The sequence below is a fragment of the Bubalus bubalis genome, chromosome 11 (assembly GCF_019923935.1).
Source record: "Bubalus bubalis isolate 160015118507 breed Murrah chromosome 11, NDDB_SH_1, whole genome shotgun sequence".
In the NCBI taxonomy this organism is placed as follows: Eukaryota; Metazoa; Chordata; class Mammalia; order Artiodactyla; family Bovidae; genus Bubalus; species Bubalus bubalis.
Genome location: NC_059167.1, coordinates 18,174,564 through 18,192,566, shown reverse-complemented (window position 1 = coordinate 18,192,566; position 18,003 = coordinate 18,174,564). Strand labels below are relative to the sequence as shown.

Below are 18,003 nucleotides of genomic sequence, written 5' to 3'. Positions count from 1 at the left end.
GTAGAGTTAGAATTGAAATATATGAACTAGAAAATCAAATTTTTTTAATCTGTTTTTGTCCAGATTTCTCTTGTATTTCATACTTGTTGTATTTAAAATTTTGTTCGTCACATCCTTGTTTTTCCTATGCGCCTTATCTTTTTTAATGGCATTAACTCCTTCCCAGTTGTCAGGGTTCCTTATGCAAGTTGCCTCTGGGCTGCAAACACTTGTTGGCTTAAAGCTTCAGAAATTTATTCCCTCACAATTCTAGAGGCCAGAAGTCTGAAATCAGTTTCACTGGGCCAATATCAGTGTTTTAAGAGGGCCATGGTTTCTCTGGAGACTTTAGGGGAGAGTCTTTTCCTTGCCTTTTCTGGGTTCGAATGACTGCCACATTCCTTGGCTTGTGACTGTGTCGCTCTAGTGTCTGCCTCTGTGATCATATTTCCTTCTACTGTTTTGTCTCTGTCATATCTTTTTCTGTCACCCTCTTATAAGGACATACATGATTGCATTTAGGAAACACTTGGATAATCAAGGATATTTTCCCCATCTTAAGATTCCTAACTTACTCTTATCTGCAGAATATTTTTTCCCATATATGATAACATTTACATCCAGGGATTAGGATGTAGGTATCTTTTGGTGAGCCATCATTTATCTTATAATATTTCCCCTTTATTTCCCTCAAGCCATACATCCAGGTTTATCTCTGAGTCCTGTTAAATTTATTCTTTGAAAGAGCTCTCAAATAATTTGTTGCGTTTCCATTTCCAGGAGCTACAGCTTTAATTTAGACCCTCATCATTTCCCTATTAGATCATCTTTTTCAAACGTTTTTTTTACCACTTCCCACAGTAAGAAATACAGTTGAATTAATAACTCAGTACATATGTTCATAGGGCTTCCCAGGTGGCTCAGTGGTAAAGAATCCATCTGCCAATGCAGGAGATGTGACTTTAATCCCTGAGTTGAGAAGATCCACTGAAGGAGAAAATGGCAACCACCTCCAGTATTGGTTGGAAAATCCCATGGACAGAGGAGCCTGGCAGGCTACAGTCCATGGAGTAGCAAAGAGTCAGACCCGACTTAGTGACTGTGCACGCACACACATGAATATACATATCAAATATACACATACTCATATGAACCGGATTAAAATTTGTAAAACCGTATTTACCCTTATAGCATTGGTTCCATTTTTAAAAAATTTTAGTGTGATTTCCTGGTTTTTTAAATGTTTGTCACAATCCACTAAGGTTTTTCTGTTTGTTTTATTGGAGTATAGTTGATTCACAACGTTATGTGACTTTCAGGTGTACAGCAAAGTGATTCAGTTATACATGTGCATATATTCATTCTTTTTTAGATTCTTTTCTCATGTAGGTTATCACAGGATATTGAGTAGATTTTCCTGTTATTAACATATAGTAGGTCCTTGCTGACAACCCATGAAGTTGATTTCACATGATCCACAATTTGAAAAAACACTGCCTTACAACTTATGTGATAGCCACCCAATTGATCTCCTTATCTCCTATCTTTCTGCTCTTCAGTTGACCTTCAGCACTGACACCAGAGTTTTCTTTATGAAAATATTGTTCTATTTATCATTCCTCCAAGCCAGAGACCTTCAATGACTCCCCTTTGCCTAGTTAAGACTAAATGCCTTAAGGTTGCATTCAGAGTCATTTAAAAGCTTGTAACATCCTCTTTATACCCAAACATTTCATTCTTTTTTATGACTTTGTACACTTGTTAATGCAGTGCTTTTCATTGAGAACAGCCCCATCCTGTAACAGGAAAACCCTACAAGAAAAAAAACTAACATTAAGAATGCAAAGTTTAAATCTTATTTAGAGGAAGATCTTTAAAGACTTCTCTGATTTCCATCATCATAATTACTCTTTCTTGGAAACATTTCCTGACCCAGGGATTCAACCTGGGTCTCCCGCACTGCAAGCAGATTCTTTACCATCTAAGCCACCAAGGAAGCCCTTATAACAGTCTAACTTGGATTATAATCCAGAAAGTGAAGAGGAACTAAAGAACCTCTTGATGAAGGTGAAAGAGGAGAGTGAAAAAGCTGGCTTGAAACTCAGCATTCAAAAAACAGAGATCATGGCTTCTGGTCCTATCATTTCATGTCAAACAGATGGGGTAAATGTGGAAACAGTGTCAGATGGGCTCCAATATCAATGTGGACAGTGACTGCAGCCATGAAATTAAAAGACACTTGCTCCTTGAATAAAAGCTATGACAAACCTAGACAGTGTATTAAAAAGCAGACACATCACTTTGCCGACAAAGATCCATATAGTCAAAGCTATGGTTTTTGCAGGAGTCATGTATGGATGTGAGAGTAGGACTATAAAGAAGACTGAGAGCCAAAGAATTGATGTTTTCTAACTGTGGTGTTGGAGAAGACTCTTGAGAGTCCCTTGGACTGCAAGGAGATCAAACATGTCAGTCCTAAAGGAAATCAACCCTGAATATTCATTGGAAGGACTGGTGCTGAAGCTGAAGCTCCAGTACTTTGGCCACCTAATGTATAGAACAGACTCATTGGAAAAGACCCTGATGCTGGGAAAGATTGAGGACAGGAGGAGAAGGGGTCGACAGAGGATGAGATGGTTGGATGCCATCACAACTCAATGGACGTGAGCAGACTCAGGGAGATAGTGAAGGACAGGGAAGCCTTGCATGCTGCAGTTCATGGGTCTCAAAGAGTCAGACACGACTTAGCAACTGAACAACAGCTTCATATATTTATTTTGAATATTAAATGAGTCAGTGTGTATAAAGTGCTTAGAATAGTGCCTGGTGCATATAAATGCTCAAGAAATAGTAGCTATTATTATAGTTAGAAGTATGTTCTGTCTCTTTAGATAATGAGCCCCTTAGGGCAAGAACCATATTTTATTAATCTTTTAATCTTCTATTCCTAATCTCTGTTTCCCCCTGCCCCTGCCTAGTGCCTTACTCAAAGTTGCATTCAGTATTTATATAGTGCTGGAGAGGAAGTGTTTACTATTAGAGTTGTATTTAAAATGATTCAGTGTATTCCAATTTTCACAGACTCATTAAACAATTTGAGATACTTCATTTTCTTCTCTTTTGGTTTCTTTGTAATTGAAATAACTTGCTTACATGAGGCTAAATTCGTAACATTTATCAGTATGAACAACATGCTTTTCTTTCATAAAAACATGACTATGACATATGAAATTGGGTAAACTTCTATAAAGGGCTGGTAACTCATATTCTCTTTGATCACTTGGTAGTGACTCTCAGGAAAATCACGTTAAAAAGAGTTCCAGAAATTCAGTACCTTGATCAATTATTGATGTCTAATGTAGACATGGAAAGAGAGAGGATAGGACTTTGTATCATGTATTTGCTATACTAGACACATCTCATTTTAGTTCTGCTTGTAACATGGTATTTCTGCAGTCCACAGAGAATACACTTTGTCTGTGACTGTGAAGCAAAATGAAGCCAACTGATCCATATAAAATACTGAATATATGACTCTAGCTTGCCTCTTACGCCTTTCCTTTCATGAGCACTATGTCTTACCTACTATGCTAATATGAGAAGATCTGAAATAAACAAGTATTGCTATTTAACAGGGGGGTTTTAAGGCAGATTAACCCTAACAGCTGTGATGAGAAAACAGTATGACATGAGTATGTTCAAACTGTGGCTAAAAAGCCGTACAATATAAATAATACTCTCATTTAAAGATTAGAAAGTAAATATTGTTGTTAAAACAGTATACTCCTTCAGTTTAGTAAATAAATAAATATAACTTTACGATAATGTTTTGATTTTCCTCAAGACCTGAAAAGTGTTTTCCATATAGTGGTGTTCTACATATGCAGCATATTAAAATATGGAAAATATGTAATTGTGTAATGTAAGAACAGTTAATCTGTTAACTTTGATATCATAACTTACCTCCCTGGACAGCAATAAATAATATCATTTTAGCCCTCTCATTGCATTTCATGTACATTTTTTAAAAAGAGTTGTATATATTAAGCTAGATATTATCTTTGAAAGATCTGCATATATCGTTATCTCTGATCTGAGGTCATTTCTCAGTTCTTATCTTAGTTGACCTAAGTGCATTTTGACATGATTTCTTTTTCTTTGCAGCAATTTCTTTATTGGGTTTGTAGGATACTGTACCCTTTTAATTTCCTCCTGTCTTTCTGGCCGCTTCCTCCCAGTCTCATGTCCTCAAATTCTTTAATGTTGGGGTATCCCTGGCCTCAGTTCTTGGATCTTTTTTCTGTCTTTACTTACTCCACATTCTCATCCAGTTCACAGCTTTACCATCTGTATGCTGATGGTTCCCACATTTATAGCTCAAGTCCATGCATCTCCTCTGAACTCGACTTACACATTCAGTTGCCTGACATTTCCATTGAATGTCTACTGGACATTTCATACTTAACAGGTTCAAAACTGAGTCCTGCTATCCTTCCCCAGCCTTTGTTAACCCAGCTTCTTGTGTGTCTGTATCAGGCAGTGACAACTGGATTCTTCTAGCTGCTCAGGCCAAATTCCTTGGTAATTTCTTGACTCCTCTGTCATATCGCCTATAAGGCCTGTTTGTTTGTTTTTTCTAATGTCATCTCCTATTGCTCTCCTCTCATTTTCTCAGCTAGGCTGTGTTTTGTGAATACTTCTGCTATGGCCCTGCTTTGAAGCCTTTACTGCTGAAGTTCCCTCCGCATGTTTTTCCTCCAGATAGCCTCATGTCTAGCTGTTTCACTTCCTTGGAATCTTTACTTCAAAGTCACCTTCTATCTAACATGTTGGATGCTTCTACCCCCTGCTGTTTCATTCTTTTTGCCTGCTTTTCTTTATGCTTTACACTTGTCACTATCTAATACCCTTAATTGTTTTGCTTACTGTCTGCCAGAAATTAGCTCCATGACAGCAAGAATTTACATCTGTGCTATTCACTGTTATATTGCAAGTGCTTATAGGTATGCCTGGCACATAGTAGATGCTCATAAATTATGTATTGAATGAATAACTTTTTGAATAAGGTTTTTATTCTGCATTAAATAGAAAAAGATAGTGTTTTTCCATATTAAGAAGCTTTAAAGAATAATTGATTATGTGATTTTCTTATATATTTAATTTCTACATATTTATAGTTATATATAAAGTATATTAGTTTGCTAGGGCTGCCATAACAAATCCCACATACTGGATGACTTACACAACAGAAATTTACTTTCTCGTAGTTGTACAGGTTAGAAGTCCAAAATCAAGGTGTAGGTACAATTGATTTCTTCTGAAGCCTCTCTCCTTGGCTTGTGTATAGCCATCTTTTCCTTTTGTCTTTGTTTCTGTTTGTGTCCTAATCTCCTCTCTTATAAGGGCACCAGTCATATTGGATTTTACCTAAAATGTCATCTTACTTTAATTGCCTCTTTAAAGGTTCTGTCAACAAATAGAGTCACATTCTGAGTTACTGGGGGTTAGGATCTCAACATACGGATTTGTGGGGGACAATTCAGCCTATAACATGGGGTTTTATTTCAACTATTTTGCAAGAATTAGATTGCTTTTAAAATATTAATACCTTGTTCTGAAAACTAAATGTTTCTCATAAGATAATTTGAAAATTTTATTAAATAAAACCAAAGCTTGCTGCTGCTGCTGCTCCTAAGTCGCTTCAGTCGTGTCCGACTCTGTGCGACCCCATAGACGGCAGCCCACCAGGCTCTGCCGTCCCTGGGATTCTCCAGGTAAGAACACTGGAGTGGGTTGCCATTTCCTTCCCCAGTGGATGAAAGTGAAAAGCGAAAGTGAAGTTGCTCAGTTGTGTCCGACTCTTAGCGACCCTATGGACTGCAGCCTACCAGGCTCCTCCATCCATGGGATTTTCCAGGCAAGAGTACTGGAGTGGGTTGCCATTGCCTTCTCTGAAACCAAAGCTTACATAACTATAAATGCCTGATACCTATACACACATACATCATTTATTGTGGACTTACTGTGGATTAGACATTATGCTGAATATTTTAGACAATTATCTCATTTAGTCCTTATATTCCTATAAGATAGAGCCTATACTTCCTCATTTTACATAAAAGAAAACAGATTCTGAGAGGTTTGGTTACTTCCTTGGAGAGCTTGGATTGGATTTTGTTCTTAACCATTGAATTATGGATGTTATAGAACAGTGTTATCCAATAGAATTATCTGTATTGTCCCAATATAGTTACCACTAGCCATTTATAGCTATTAAGCACTTGAAATGTGGTTAATGTGACTGAGAAACTTAATTTATGTATAATTTTAATTAAATTAATATGGTCCTATCACTTTATGGCAAATAGACGGGTAAAAAGTGGATACAGTGTCAGATTTCATTTTCTTGGGCTCCAAAGTCAATGCAGATGGTGGATGCGGTCATGAAATTAAAAGACACGTGCTCCTGGGAAGAAGTTATGACAAACCTAGACAAAGCAGAGACATCACTTTGCTGACAAAGATCCATATAGTCAAAGCTGTGGTTTTTACAGTAGTCGTGTATGGATGTGAGAGTTGGACCATAAAGAAGGCTGAGCACCAAAGAATTGATGCTTTTGAACTGTGGTGCTGGAGAAGACTCTTGAGAGTCCCTTGGACAGCAAGGAGATCAAACCAGTCAATCCCAAAGGAAATCAACCCTGAATATTCATTGGAAGGACTAATGCTGAGGCTGAAGCTCCAATACTTTGACTACCTGATGCAAAGAGCCGACTCATTGGAAAAGACCCTGATGCTGGGAAAGATTGAGGGCAAAAGGAGAAGAGAGCAACACAGGATGAGATGGTTGGATGGCATCACTGACTCAGTGGACATGAGTTTGAGCAAACTCAGGGAGGTAGTGAAGGACAGGGAAGCCTGGAGTGCTGCAGTTCATGGGGTTGCAGAGTCGGACTCGACTTAGCTACTAAATAACAATGTGGTTAGTAACTACCATATTGGATAGCAGAGTTATAAAAGTTTAAGTTGTGAAAATTAAATATATAACTTATGCATAAGTAATCACAGTAGATTTTTAGCACAGAAGTGAGATTGCATGTTTTACTAGAAATCTTTTAATTTTGAAAAATAATATGTGTACATGGTGTTATGCAAATAAGTTCAGAAGAAGCTAAATTAAAAATATCTTCCTCTGCCCTTATACTGACTTTCAGTTCCTCCCCCAAATCAACCACTGTTTCTACTTTTTTCTTCCAGAAGTAACCTTATAGACAAAAGAAACATCCTTTTAAAAAATACAGATAGACTTCTTTTGAAACCAAATTACAATCTAATTATCCTAAAAAATACAACAAAAGATTTTTAAAATGCTAATTCACTTGATTTCACTTCTTTTGTGGAGTTAGGTGGGGACTGTACATGAGAATGTTTCTATTTTCTAGTGTAAGTCCTCATACTACAAGAGGTTTGAAATGTATACGCTCCCAAATTTAAAGTTCAAATCTTTTTTACTCTTATTTTATCTGTGTAATATTTCTTACAGCCAGTAATTTAAAACCATGCATTTGAAATAGCTAAACATATAAAATTTAATATTGATGTGATGTGCAGTTGTAGAGTTTACCTTAGTGATAGGTCAGTGTTATTTCCTACTTGATCACCACCTTTTATTAGTACAGCCTTTCTTATTATATAAGGATATTTATTATATAAATGTATTAAAGCTTTATTATATTAGATTTATAACAATTGTGTGATATGATTCTAATAAAGCAAAATTGCTTTCTTTCCTCTACAGAAAATTTGAGAATATTGTCTTTAGGAAGAAACAACATAAAGAACTTAAATGGACTGGTAGGTTGTTATTTACTACTTAAAAAAGCATACACTCTTTTTCTTGAGTATATAAGTAATACTTGTCTGTTGCAGAAACTTTTTAAAATAGAAAAGCAAATATAAAAAGTACCTATATAAAAAAAATACCTATATAAAGAAGATGTGGCACATATATGCAATGAAATAATATTCAGCTATAAAAAAGAATGAATTTGAGTCAGTTCTAGTGAGGTGGATGAGCCTAGAGCCTGTTATACAGAGTGAGGTAAGTCAGAGAAAACCAAATTTAGAATATTAATATATATATGGAATCTAGAAAAATGGTATTAATGAACCTATTTGCAGGGAAGGAATAGAGATACAGAAGTAGAGAATGGACTTGTAGACACACTGAGAGAGAGTGGGATGAATGGAGAAAGTAGCATCAGCATATCTACACTGTCATGTGTAAAATGGATAGCTGGTAAGAAGTTGCTGTATAACGCGGAGCCCAGCCTGGTGCTTTGATGACCTCAAGGGGTGAGATGGGGGAAGGGGAGGGAGGCTCAACAGGGAGGGGATATATGTATAATTATGGCTGATTTGCATTGCTGTGTGGCAGAAACCAACAGAACATTGTAAAAATTAAAAAAAAAAAAAAGAAAAATTACTTTTTGTAAACAGGGGTATTCAGAGGTGAATCGAAGGGTTCTGTGCTGTTCACTTTCAGCAAACAACAAACTTCATCTATTCAGTCTTTAAAAGGAAGCATTACCCAGCAAGCTAACTTCCAAAAAGCAGCTTTGTAACTGCTCCCATTTGCAAGCACTGAGATTATTGACAGTAAAACAGAAATCCTGTGGGCTGGTTTAAAAAAAAAAAGTACCCATAAACCACTGTTAACATTTTGATTGACATCTTTCTTGCCTTTTTTCCCTTTGCTTTGGTGAGAATATAGAAAATGGAATCATACTATACATTTTGTTTTCCATCTCTTTATTTTTTTTACTTAGTATACAAAGATAATGTTTCCATGTCATTCATTCATTCAGCGAATCCATACAGTATATTTCCTGAATGCCTTTTAGCCAAGCACTGTTCTAGGCACTAGAGATACAGCAGAATATAAAATAAAGTCCTTGTTCTCATTGAACTTATATTGTAGTGGAGGGAGACAGACTAGAAAATAATTGTATAATAATATATCAAGTGGTGAATTCAATGAAGAAAAACAAGGCATATAAGAGAACGTGGATTGATGGGAAGTCCTCTCTGTAGGCTTATAGAGCTGCCAAGGGACCAGCACTCCGGACTGGAGAGGGAGAGCAAGTGCAAATGTCCTGAAACTGAAGCTGCTTGGCTACTTGAGTGAGAGCAAAACTGTTGAATGAGGAACTGCCCTCATTGAGGCTGATGCAGCCAAGAACCTGCCCTCATAGGACATGAAACAATTTTAGATTTTTTTCCCAAGTGGCTTGCAAAGCCATTGGAGGTTTTTGATCAGAGGATATTACTTAAGTTTTTAAAATAATTTGTAACCATATTCTTTTTTAATGACAACATAATATTCTATTTTATTGATATACCATAATTTATTTAAATAAGTTACTCATTATTCATAATCAATGCTATTATGAGTCTCCTTTTAGTTATATTATTGCATACATCTATGAATAATTCCTTGGATAGATTCCTTGAAATGGAATTGCAGGGTCAAAAGGTATGAATTTCTTTTAAGGCTTTTGTGACGTATTATCAAGTTACACTTTGGAAAGGTTGTACGAATTTATACCACCACCAGTAATGTAAGAGGGTTCCCATTTCCCCTTACCAAACATGGATTTGTTAAAATTTTTGACAGTGTATTTTCTTTGCATATTTATTGGCCATCTCAATTTCCTTGCAAAGAGGTTGAAATGAAAGAATATTGTAAAACTAGGAAATTCAGAAAAGATGAAGTTAATTTCTTTTTCTTGTGTATGTTCCCCCAAAGATAATAATTTTTAAAAAGTGCATATTGTTAAATACTTCATAAAAACTCTGAAATATTTTGTGTCTCCTGTTCCCCCACCTCACCTCAGTAAGTCTAGCTTGTGCTTCATCAGAGTCATTGAAGTCATTTGAAACTGTTTTGCTTCTGAAACTGGTATACTACAGAAGAGTAACTGCCCATGACCAGACAGGCGACAATGGCCACCACCATTCCACCCCTTTACAGAAACAGCCAAAACACCTGAATAGGAATCAGTGTTCAGAGGAGCAATTTTGGAATTATCTTGAATTATCTGGTAATATCCCCACATCTGCATGTCTGCTTACCCACATAAATTCATAAAATGTTGGAAATTCTTAGAGATTACATTCTGAAGTTAATAAAAGGAAGTTTTTTCCCCAACACAGTAGCCAGTAGATGAATTGTTTGCTTTCTAGCCAGATATAATGAATAAAATCCTGCTGCTGCTGCTGCTGCTAAGTTGCTTCAGTCATGTCCGACTCTGTGCGACCCCATAGATGGCAGCCCACCAGGCTCCGCCATCCCTGGGATTCTCCAGGCAAGAACACTGGAGTGGGTTGCCATTTCCTTCTCCAATGCATGAAAGTGAAAAGTGAGAGTGAAATTGCTTAGTGTGTCTGACTCTTCAAGACCCCATGGACTGAAGCCTGCCAGGCTCCTCCATCCATGGGATTTTCCAGGCAAAAGAGTACCGGAGTGGGGTGCCATTGCCTTCTCCGAATAAAATCCTAATGATATATAAATTATTTTTATATTCTAAATGATTGGTAAATTTAGAGACATTTTGCCTTCTCCTCATTCTATGAGCTTTAGATGGTAAAATGTCATATATAGGGGGACATTATTCATAATGGGCAAAGTATTAAATTGTAGTACAAAATTTCAGAATTTATTATACTTAAGGCTAATCATTACTTTGAATTTTCTATAAAGGAAGAATTTGCAAATAAATACACCCCCAAATTTTTAGGACAAATATGATAGATGCTGGATGTCCCCCCAGGGATTTACTGAACACTAACTAGATTCTTAAATATTGATATGGTGTATAAGTTCTCCTGTGAAATGTAATATATACCTAGAAACCAATAAGAAATGGTAAATATAGGATTAAAGGCATGAATGGAGATATTATCTAGCTGAACCATCACTTAGATCTCTTACTTTCTATAAACTACTATCAGTAACCCCCAAGTTTTTTGTGTTGCTTTTCCTCCCCTCAGTTTGTGTGTGTGTGTATGTGTGTGTACATATACCAAAAACAACATTTAATCCATCTAAAAGCTTTATACTTATGCACAGACTGAAGGAAAATAAGTCTGCATATGGATACAGATGCTGGACTTCAGACAGTTTCACATACTAACTGATTTATTCATCTAGACACATTAGCCTCATAGCATGATTTGAATAGCTGCCTCAGTAACTTAAAAATAACTACTCTAATATATGAGACATGGAATGTTAAATTGAAGGAAGGGAGTCTATATAAAACTACTTAGGAGAACTATTTGTTGTTGTTGGATTTCCACATTGCTGCTGCTGCTGCTAAGTTGCTTCAGTCGTGTCCGACTCTGTGCAACCCCATAGATGGCAGCCCACCAGGCTCCCCCGTCCCTGGGATACTGGAGTGGGTTGCCATTTCCTTCTCCAATGCATGAAAGTGAAAAGTGAAAGTGAAGTCACTCAGTTGTGTCCGACTTTTCATGACCCCATGGACTGCAGCCTACCAGGCTCCTCCGTCCATGGGATTTTCCAGGCAGGAGTACTGGAGTGGGGTGCCATTGCCTTCTCCGGATTTCCACATTACTGGCTCCTTAACTTTCACACTTCAGTTCAGATGTCACTTCCTCAGAAGAGACCCAACTATCCTAACCTAAAACAGAACTCTAGTCAATAACTCTTACCACTCTTAATTTTTCCCATTTTTCTTATTTGTTTATTCTCGTTCCCTCTATCTCTCCCTCTCTTTCTCTCTGTGTCACACACAAATCCTGATAAGTGTATCAGTTTCGTCCATCAGCATCTACACTGGTGCTTGATACATGTAGTAGGCACTCTGTAAATATTTATTGTGATTCCAAATATTTTATTGCTACTTATAAAAACTATTAGGTTAAATTTTTAATTCTAAGAGTAATACATGTTATTGTAAAAAACAAATCAAACAACTCATAAATAAATGAAATACACTGTGAAAGTCTTTCCTCTTTCTACATTAGCTCCATGAATAACAGAAATAACATTTGTATACTTTAAATTTTTTTCTGTGTAGAAACAGACATCTGCGTATGTGTATGTGCATGCAAGTGTGAGTGTGTGTATGTTATATTTGTACTGATAATATATTGTGCATATTTTTCCTGTTTTTTTTAATCAGGAATATCCTTCCATGTAAAAACAGGCAGATTTAATGCATTCTTTTCCATGCTATGCTATGCTAAGTCACTTCAGTCGTGTCCGACTCTGTGCGACCCCATAAACGGCAGCCCACCAGGCTTCCCTGTCCCTGGGATTCTCCAGGCAAGAACACTGGAGTGGGTTGCCATTTCCTTCTCCAATGCATAAAAGTGAAAAGTGAAAGTGAAGTCGCTTAGTCGTGTCCGACTCTTAGCGAGCCCGTGGACTGCAGCCTGGGCTCCTCCGTCCATGGGATTTTCCAAGCAAGAGTACTGGAGTGGGGTGCCATTGCCTTCTCCGATTCTTTTCCATAGCTGTTGTTTTCTACTTTATCAGTATATACGGCAATGTGTTTAACTATTCCAATACAGCTGAGCATGTAGAGTATTTCCATATATTTTATTAAGGGAGAGGGTCTTTCTCTCTCTCTCTTTTTTTTGCTATTACATATCATACTGTAGTGAACACCTTTTTACATATATCCTTTAGCAATTGTTTGAATATTTACATAGGCTAGATTCCTAAAAATAGAAAAGCTGAGGTTATTTTTGTGCATTTAAATTTTGACAAGTACCTCAGATTGCTCCCATGGTGCTTATGCCAGTCTCCACTTGCATCAGTGGTATAAAAATGAGGATTACCCCCTCTACCCTCAATATCCCTGAGTATTATCCATATTTTTAATATCTGTCAATATGTTAGAAACAATATGTTGTTTTAATCTGTATGATTTTGAACATCTTTTTATATATTTATTTGTTAGCTATGTTTCTTCTTTTGGAAATTGACCTAACATATTTTTTTACCCAGTTTCTGCTTTATCTTTTTCTTCTTAAATTCTAGGCACTCTCCAATATTCCTAATAATTATCCAGTATTGATAATTATGTAACAGACTCTTTACATGCATTATCTCACTTGAAACTCATAAGTAGATAATATCCTCATTTTAAGATAAAGAATCCTCAATCTTCATTTTCAGATAAGAAACTGAGGCTCAGATAGTTATGTAAAGTGTCCAAGTATAGTGAGCAGACACTATTAAACCCTGTTGCCGAGATAAGTAGTCTGTAAATAGTTATCGCAGTCTTCAATGTATATTTACTTTGTCCCAACTATTCTATATCAGTAAAAGAGTAAATTCAGCAAATTGGCTATTTGGAGAATTGATCAAGTTGGCGATGTGAAAACTGACCAAGAGTCCTCACCTGCACGTGTAAAATGACACTAAATAAGTGGAAGAACCCTAGAATTGAGCCTAAATTTTCTAATTAGTATTTAATCACTATTTTTTTCTGCTGCCTCACACGTTCTAAACTGGAGATAGGAGATGGATGGGGACGCAGTGCAATGAAAATGTATGTAACAAAGTTTAAATTATCTGAAGACTCATGCTATATATGATATACTAATTAGATCCTTTGAGAGAAGGTATCAGAATTTACCTGAGAGAGGCTGGTTAAATCACAAAGTTCTAATATAAACTGTTAAGTCGCTTCAGTCGTGTCCGACTCTGTGTGACCCCATAGACGGCAGCGTACCAGGCTTCCCCGTCCCTGGGATTCTCCAGGCAAGAACACTGGAGTGGGTTGCCATTTCTTTCTCCAGTGCATGAAAGTGAAAAGTGAAAGTGAAGTCGCTCAGTCATGTCCGACTCTAGCGACCCCATGGACTACAGCCTACCAGGCTTCTCTATCCATGGGATTTTCCAGGCAAAAGTACTGGAGTGGGGTACCATCAAGTTCTAATAAAGTGCTGGAATGGACTGATTTAAAAGTTTTACTTTGAAACTGTTGTTTCTTCTACTTAGAAAGTTGAAATTAAGATAAACTGTGGGCCCTGGGATAACACACAGAACTAACTCAGGCCACTCCATTCTCAGCTTTTCCCCTTGGTTCCATCTGTATGGAAAATGCATTAATGATCTTTATCCAGAGTACAGTTATTCTCTTATAGTCTTTGAATTGACAAGTACCAGAACATAGACCTGGGTCCTACATTCTAGACATTACCATGCAGATGTAGGTAAATTCTTTTGGGTTAAGAGGGGATTGAGGGAGTACCCTGGCAGTCCAATGGTTAAGACTCCACTCTGTCACTGCAGAGTGCACAGGTTCAATCCCTGGTTAGGAAACTAAGATCTTGCATGCTCAGCCAAAAGGAGAAAAAAAAAAAAAAGAGGACCTTGAACATTGAATTGATTCTGCCTAGTAATTTTTGTTTTTTAAGGAACAAATAATCATTACATTTTGTCTTTTGTATATGAAAGAAAAGATTTTGTGCTACCATCAATTATATCTAGCATTTAAGAGTCAGTATGATATAATCTTTATATTGTAATGATGGGTTTTGAGTTTTATACATCAAAAAAAAGAAAAAGAGAGAGGTGAATTGATGGAGAGGTAGCAGGATGGATAGATGGACAGATATGTGATAGGAAAAGATAGTAAAATGTTACAGTAGAAACTGGGTAATGGATATATGGATATTTACAATAATATTCTTTCAACTTTTTTATGTTTGAAAGTTTTCATAACAAATATTGGGGGGAAAAAACCACCCTGAAATTTAGACCTGGGTCTACTTTTTCTCTTTTTCTGCTGCACCCTGTGACATGTGAGGTCTTAGTCTCATATGCTGCACCCTCTGCCTTAAAGCACAGAGTCGTAACCACTGGACCACCAGGGACGTCTCCTAGGTCTACTATCTAATAGCATTGTTGGGAATTTCCTGGCGGTCCAGTGGTGAGGACTCTGAGCTTTCACTGCTGTGGGCCCAAGTTCCATCCCTGGTTGGAGAACCAAGATCCCACAAGCTGTGTGGTGTGGTCAAAAACAAAATAGCATTGTGATCTTAGAAAAAGCCCTTAATCTATGTTAGAAATTAAATAACATGATTTTCCTATTTTAAATAAGGATCAAATAATACCATGTATAGGGAAGTAATTTGAAAAGTATACTGTTCAATAAAAGTGATAAAATAGTACTATTATTCCCCCTCTTGATGATTTCAGTAGCTATTCTTAGTTCAGATTAGTTTGAAGAAAGGAAGAAAATGTTCTACATGGCTTTCTTAATGAGAAAAAACTCCCATACAGCCTTCAGCTCTCCTGCCAGTGGACAGGAGGGTCTCAGTTCTCTCTGAAGGCCATTGTCTTTATATTTTTATATTTTAAAAATGCATGTAAATCAAATTGCTTTCTATTTCAGGAAGCAGTAGGGGACACACTAGAAGAACTGTGGATCTCCTACAATTTTATTGAGAAGTTGAAAGGGATCCATGTAATGAAGAAATTGAAGATTCTCTACATGTCTAATAACCTGGTGAAAGACTGGGGTGAGGCTGGCTCTTTGCTAATCTTCTACCTCATGTTTATAGAAAATAACCCAGTAGGGAACAAGATACAATTGAGGACATTTCTTTCTCAGCACAGAGAAATAGCTATATGAGTTCCTATATTTCATCTAAACACTTGACATTTGCATTTAAATGGTTACTTAGAAATGATTGTAAGGTCCTAATCCTATTAATCATGGAAAAAAATTTCAATTGTCCAAAGGCTAAAAGGAATCAGTTTAATAATTCTTAGATGGAAGACTTATTTAACATGTAATTGCTTTTCTTTTTTGTTGTACACTATCCATTTAGCATTTTTAAAGCCCTGCTGTGTGCCTTGAACCATGCCAAGCTCTTGAGATACATAACTGAACAGGACACTATCCCTGCCCTCAAGGAGTTCACAGCTTAGTGGGCAAGATTAGTTTATGAGTTAATAATTCGAAAACTGTGTGATACGTTCTACAGTAGAGACTTGAAGTATTCAGAGATGAAGGGATGGGCAGAGACAAAGGCAGTTTAATTTAGCTGATACTGATGCATACAGTATAGAGAAGACCTATCACTGGAGGTTGATTTGTTGATTCTGAACCTCATTTCTTCTTTGTATCCCATCCTTAGGCTAACACAAAGGTAGAAGAGGTATGTCACCCTTTCTATAATGTCTTCAGAGAATGGCTTCCTATGGTATAATTTCCCCTACTTCCTTCAAAACCTAACAAGTTGTTCTGAATAGTCACAAACTAAGAGCTAGTGGTATTGGAATTCAACCCCTAAAATCATAATGGTAAAACTTGCCATTTTAATATGTAATGTATTCTTTGCACTTGTAGCTGAATTTGTGAAGCTGGCAGAACTGCCATGCCTAGAAGACCTGGTGTTTGTAGGCAATCCCTTGGAAGAGAAACATTCTGCTGAGGGGAACTGGGTTGAAGAGGCAACCAAGAGAGTGCCCAAACTGAAAAAGCTAGATGGTGAGTGACTGTGGGCCAGCTTGGAAATATTTTTTGGGTATAAGAATTGAATTTGTATCATGGAATCATGAAAAGCAGCAAAACTAAAGAAAATGATAGGTTATTTCTCTTCTCCAAGACCATTTCTGTCCATAGGAAATTTTATGGTCCCAGTTTGGGCCAGAATGAGATGAAACACTTCTAGGATCATCCCTAAACCAAAAGCTTATGAGAAATCTGGGTTTATTCTCAAGTCCCAAAGATATTATATTGCAAAATAATTAGACATAAATGGTAAACAGTTGCTTTTTCACAATTGGATCAAAATTGTAGTGTTTTCTCTCCTTCTCCTCCCTAATTTTAGTTTCCCAATACCTAAAATTGGAGAAGGAAATGGCAACCCACTCCAGTATTCTTGCCTGGAAATTTCCATGGACAAAGGAGCCTGGCGGGCTACAGTCTATGGGGTCACAAATAGTTGGACACAACTGAGCGACTGAGCACATGCAGTCAATACCTAAGATAGGTGACAATGTCAAGAAAAATCCTTGACTGATTGGGTTCAAGTCCCAGTTCCACCACTTATCAGCTTTTTTGTCATGGGTTCAAGTCCCAGTTCTACCACTTAATAGCTTTTTTTTTGTCATTTTACTGATTAATAATTCACCTTACCAAACTTTCTTCTTTTGTCATCTAAAAGCTAGAAATGATAAGTCACAGACCTCTCTGGGTCACTCCTCCTCCCAGTGGTGCTATCAGGAAGCCATTCCTGCAGTATGTTCCCTTTTTTCCCTCTGGTTACTTATCAAAGGGTAAAATAACAAAGACTGTAGACTGCCTCTTGTGGGAGGTATAGGAATAAACACGAAGAGGCAAACAGGTTTCTTAGATACTGGTGATGTTCTATTTCTTAAATTGGATGATGGGTATATAAAAATTGGTTCTGTTATTCTTTAAATTATTTATATTGTACCTATATTAAAGAATGTTCATAATTTAAAATAAAATAGCAGAAAAGACAGGGTATATTAGAGTCTTGGACTTTAGCCTTTTTATGTTCGACTTTGGTTAGACTCCAAAACTATTTGAAATCATTTGTCTTCCTTTCTGAATGTGTACAGAAAGTGAATCCCTTCCATTAAGAATAGAAAAGAATCTCTTACATAGACCCTGAATAGACCATGCCATATTTAGCCTTTTGGACCAAGTATTGCCTTCAGGCCGGTATGAGGAGCCCCTGGAAGAATGACCTCGGTCTACCTTAAACCAGTGAGATAGAACATACATGGCCACGGCTGCTAACAAGCCTATTTTTGCTCCTCTTCAGTTGCTTGTAAGAAAAACTGAGAGATGTTAAAGAGCTAAAATGAAAAAGACAGACTATACCAAATGTTAGTAGAAAATGGAGCAACTAGAACTCTCATAACCTGCTGGACGGCAACATAACTTGGCATAACTTTGGAAAACTAGCATTATCTACAAAAGCACTACATACACACCCCTTATG

At 36.9% G+C, this 18,003-nt stretch overlaps 1 protein-coding gene across 1 annotated transcript in view; it reads left to right on the top strand.

Moving 5' to 3' along the window:
- The window catches only part of DNAL1 (dynein axonemal light chain 1), a 37,209-nt gene that overhangs the window by 15,556 nt on the left and 3,650 nt on the right, over positions 1-18,003 (top strand). The window contains exons 5-7 of the mRNA XM_006046571.3: positions 7,778-7,833; positions 15,417-15,543; positions 16,377-16,517. Coding sequence (XP_006046633.1) covers positions 7,778-7,833; positions 15,417-15,543; positions 16,377-16,517 — 324 coding nt within the window. The remainder of the gene's footprint in view (positions 1-7,777; positions 7,834-15,416; positions 15,544-16,376; positions 16,518-18,003) is intronic.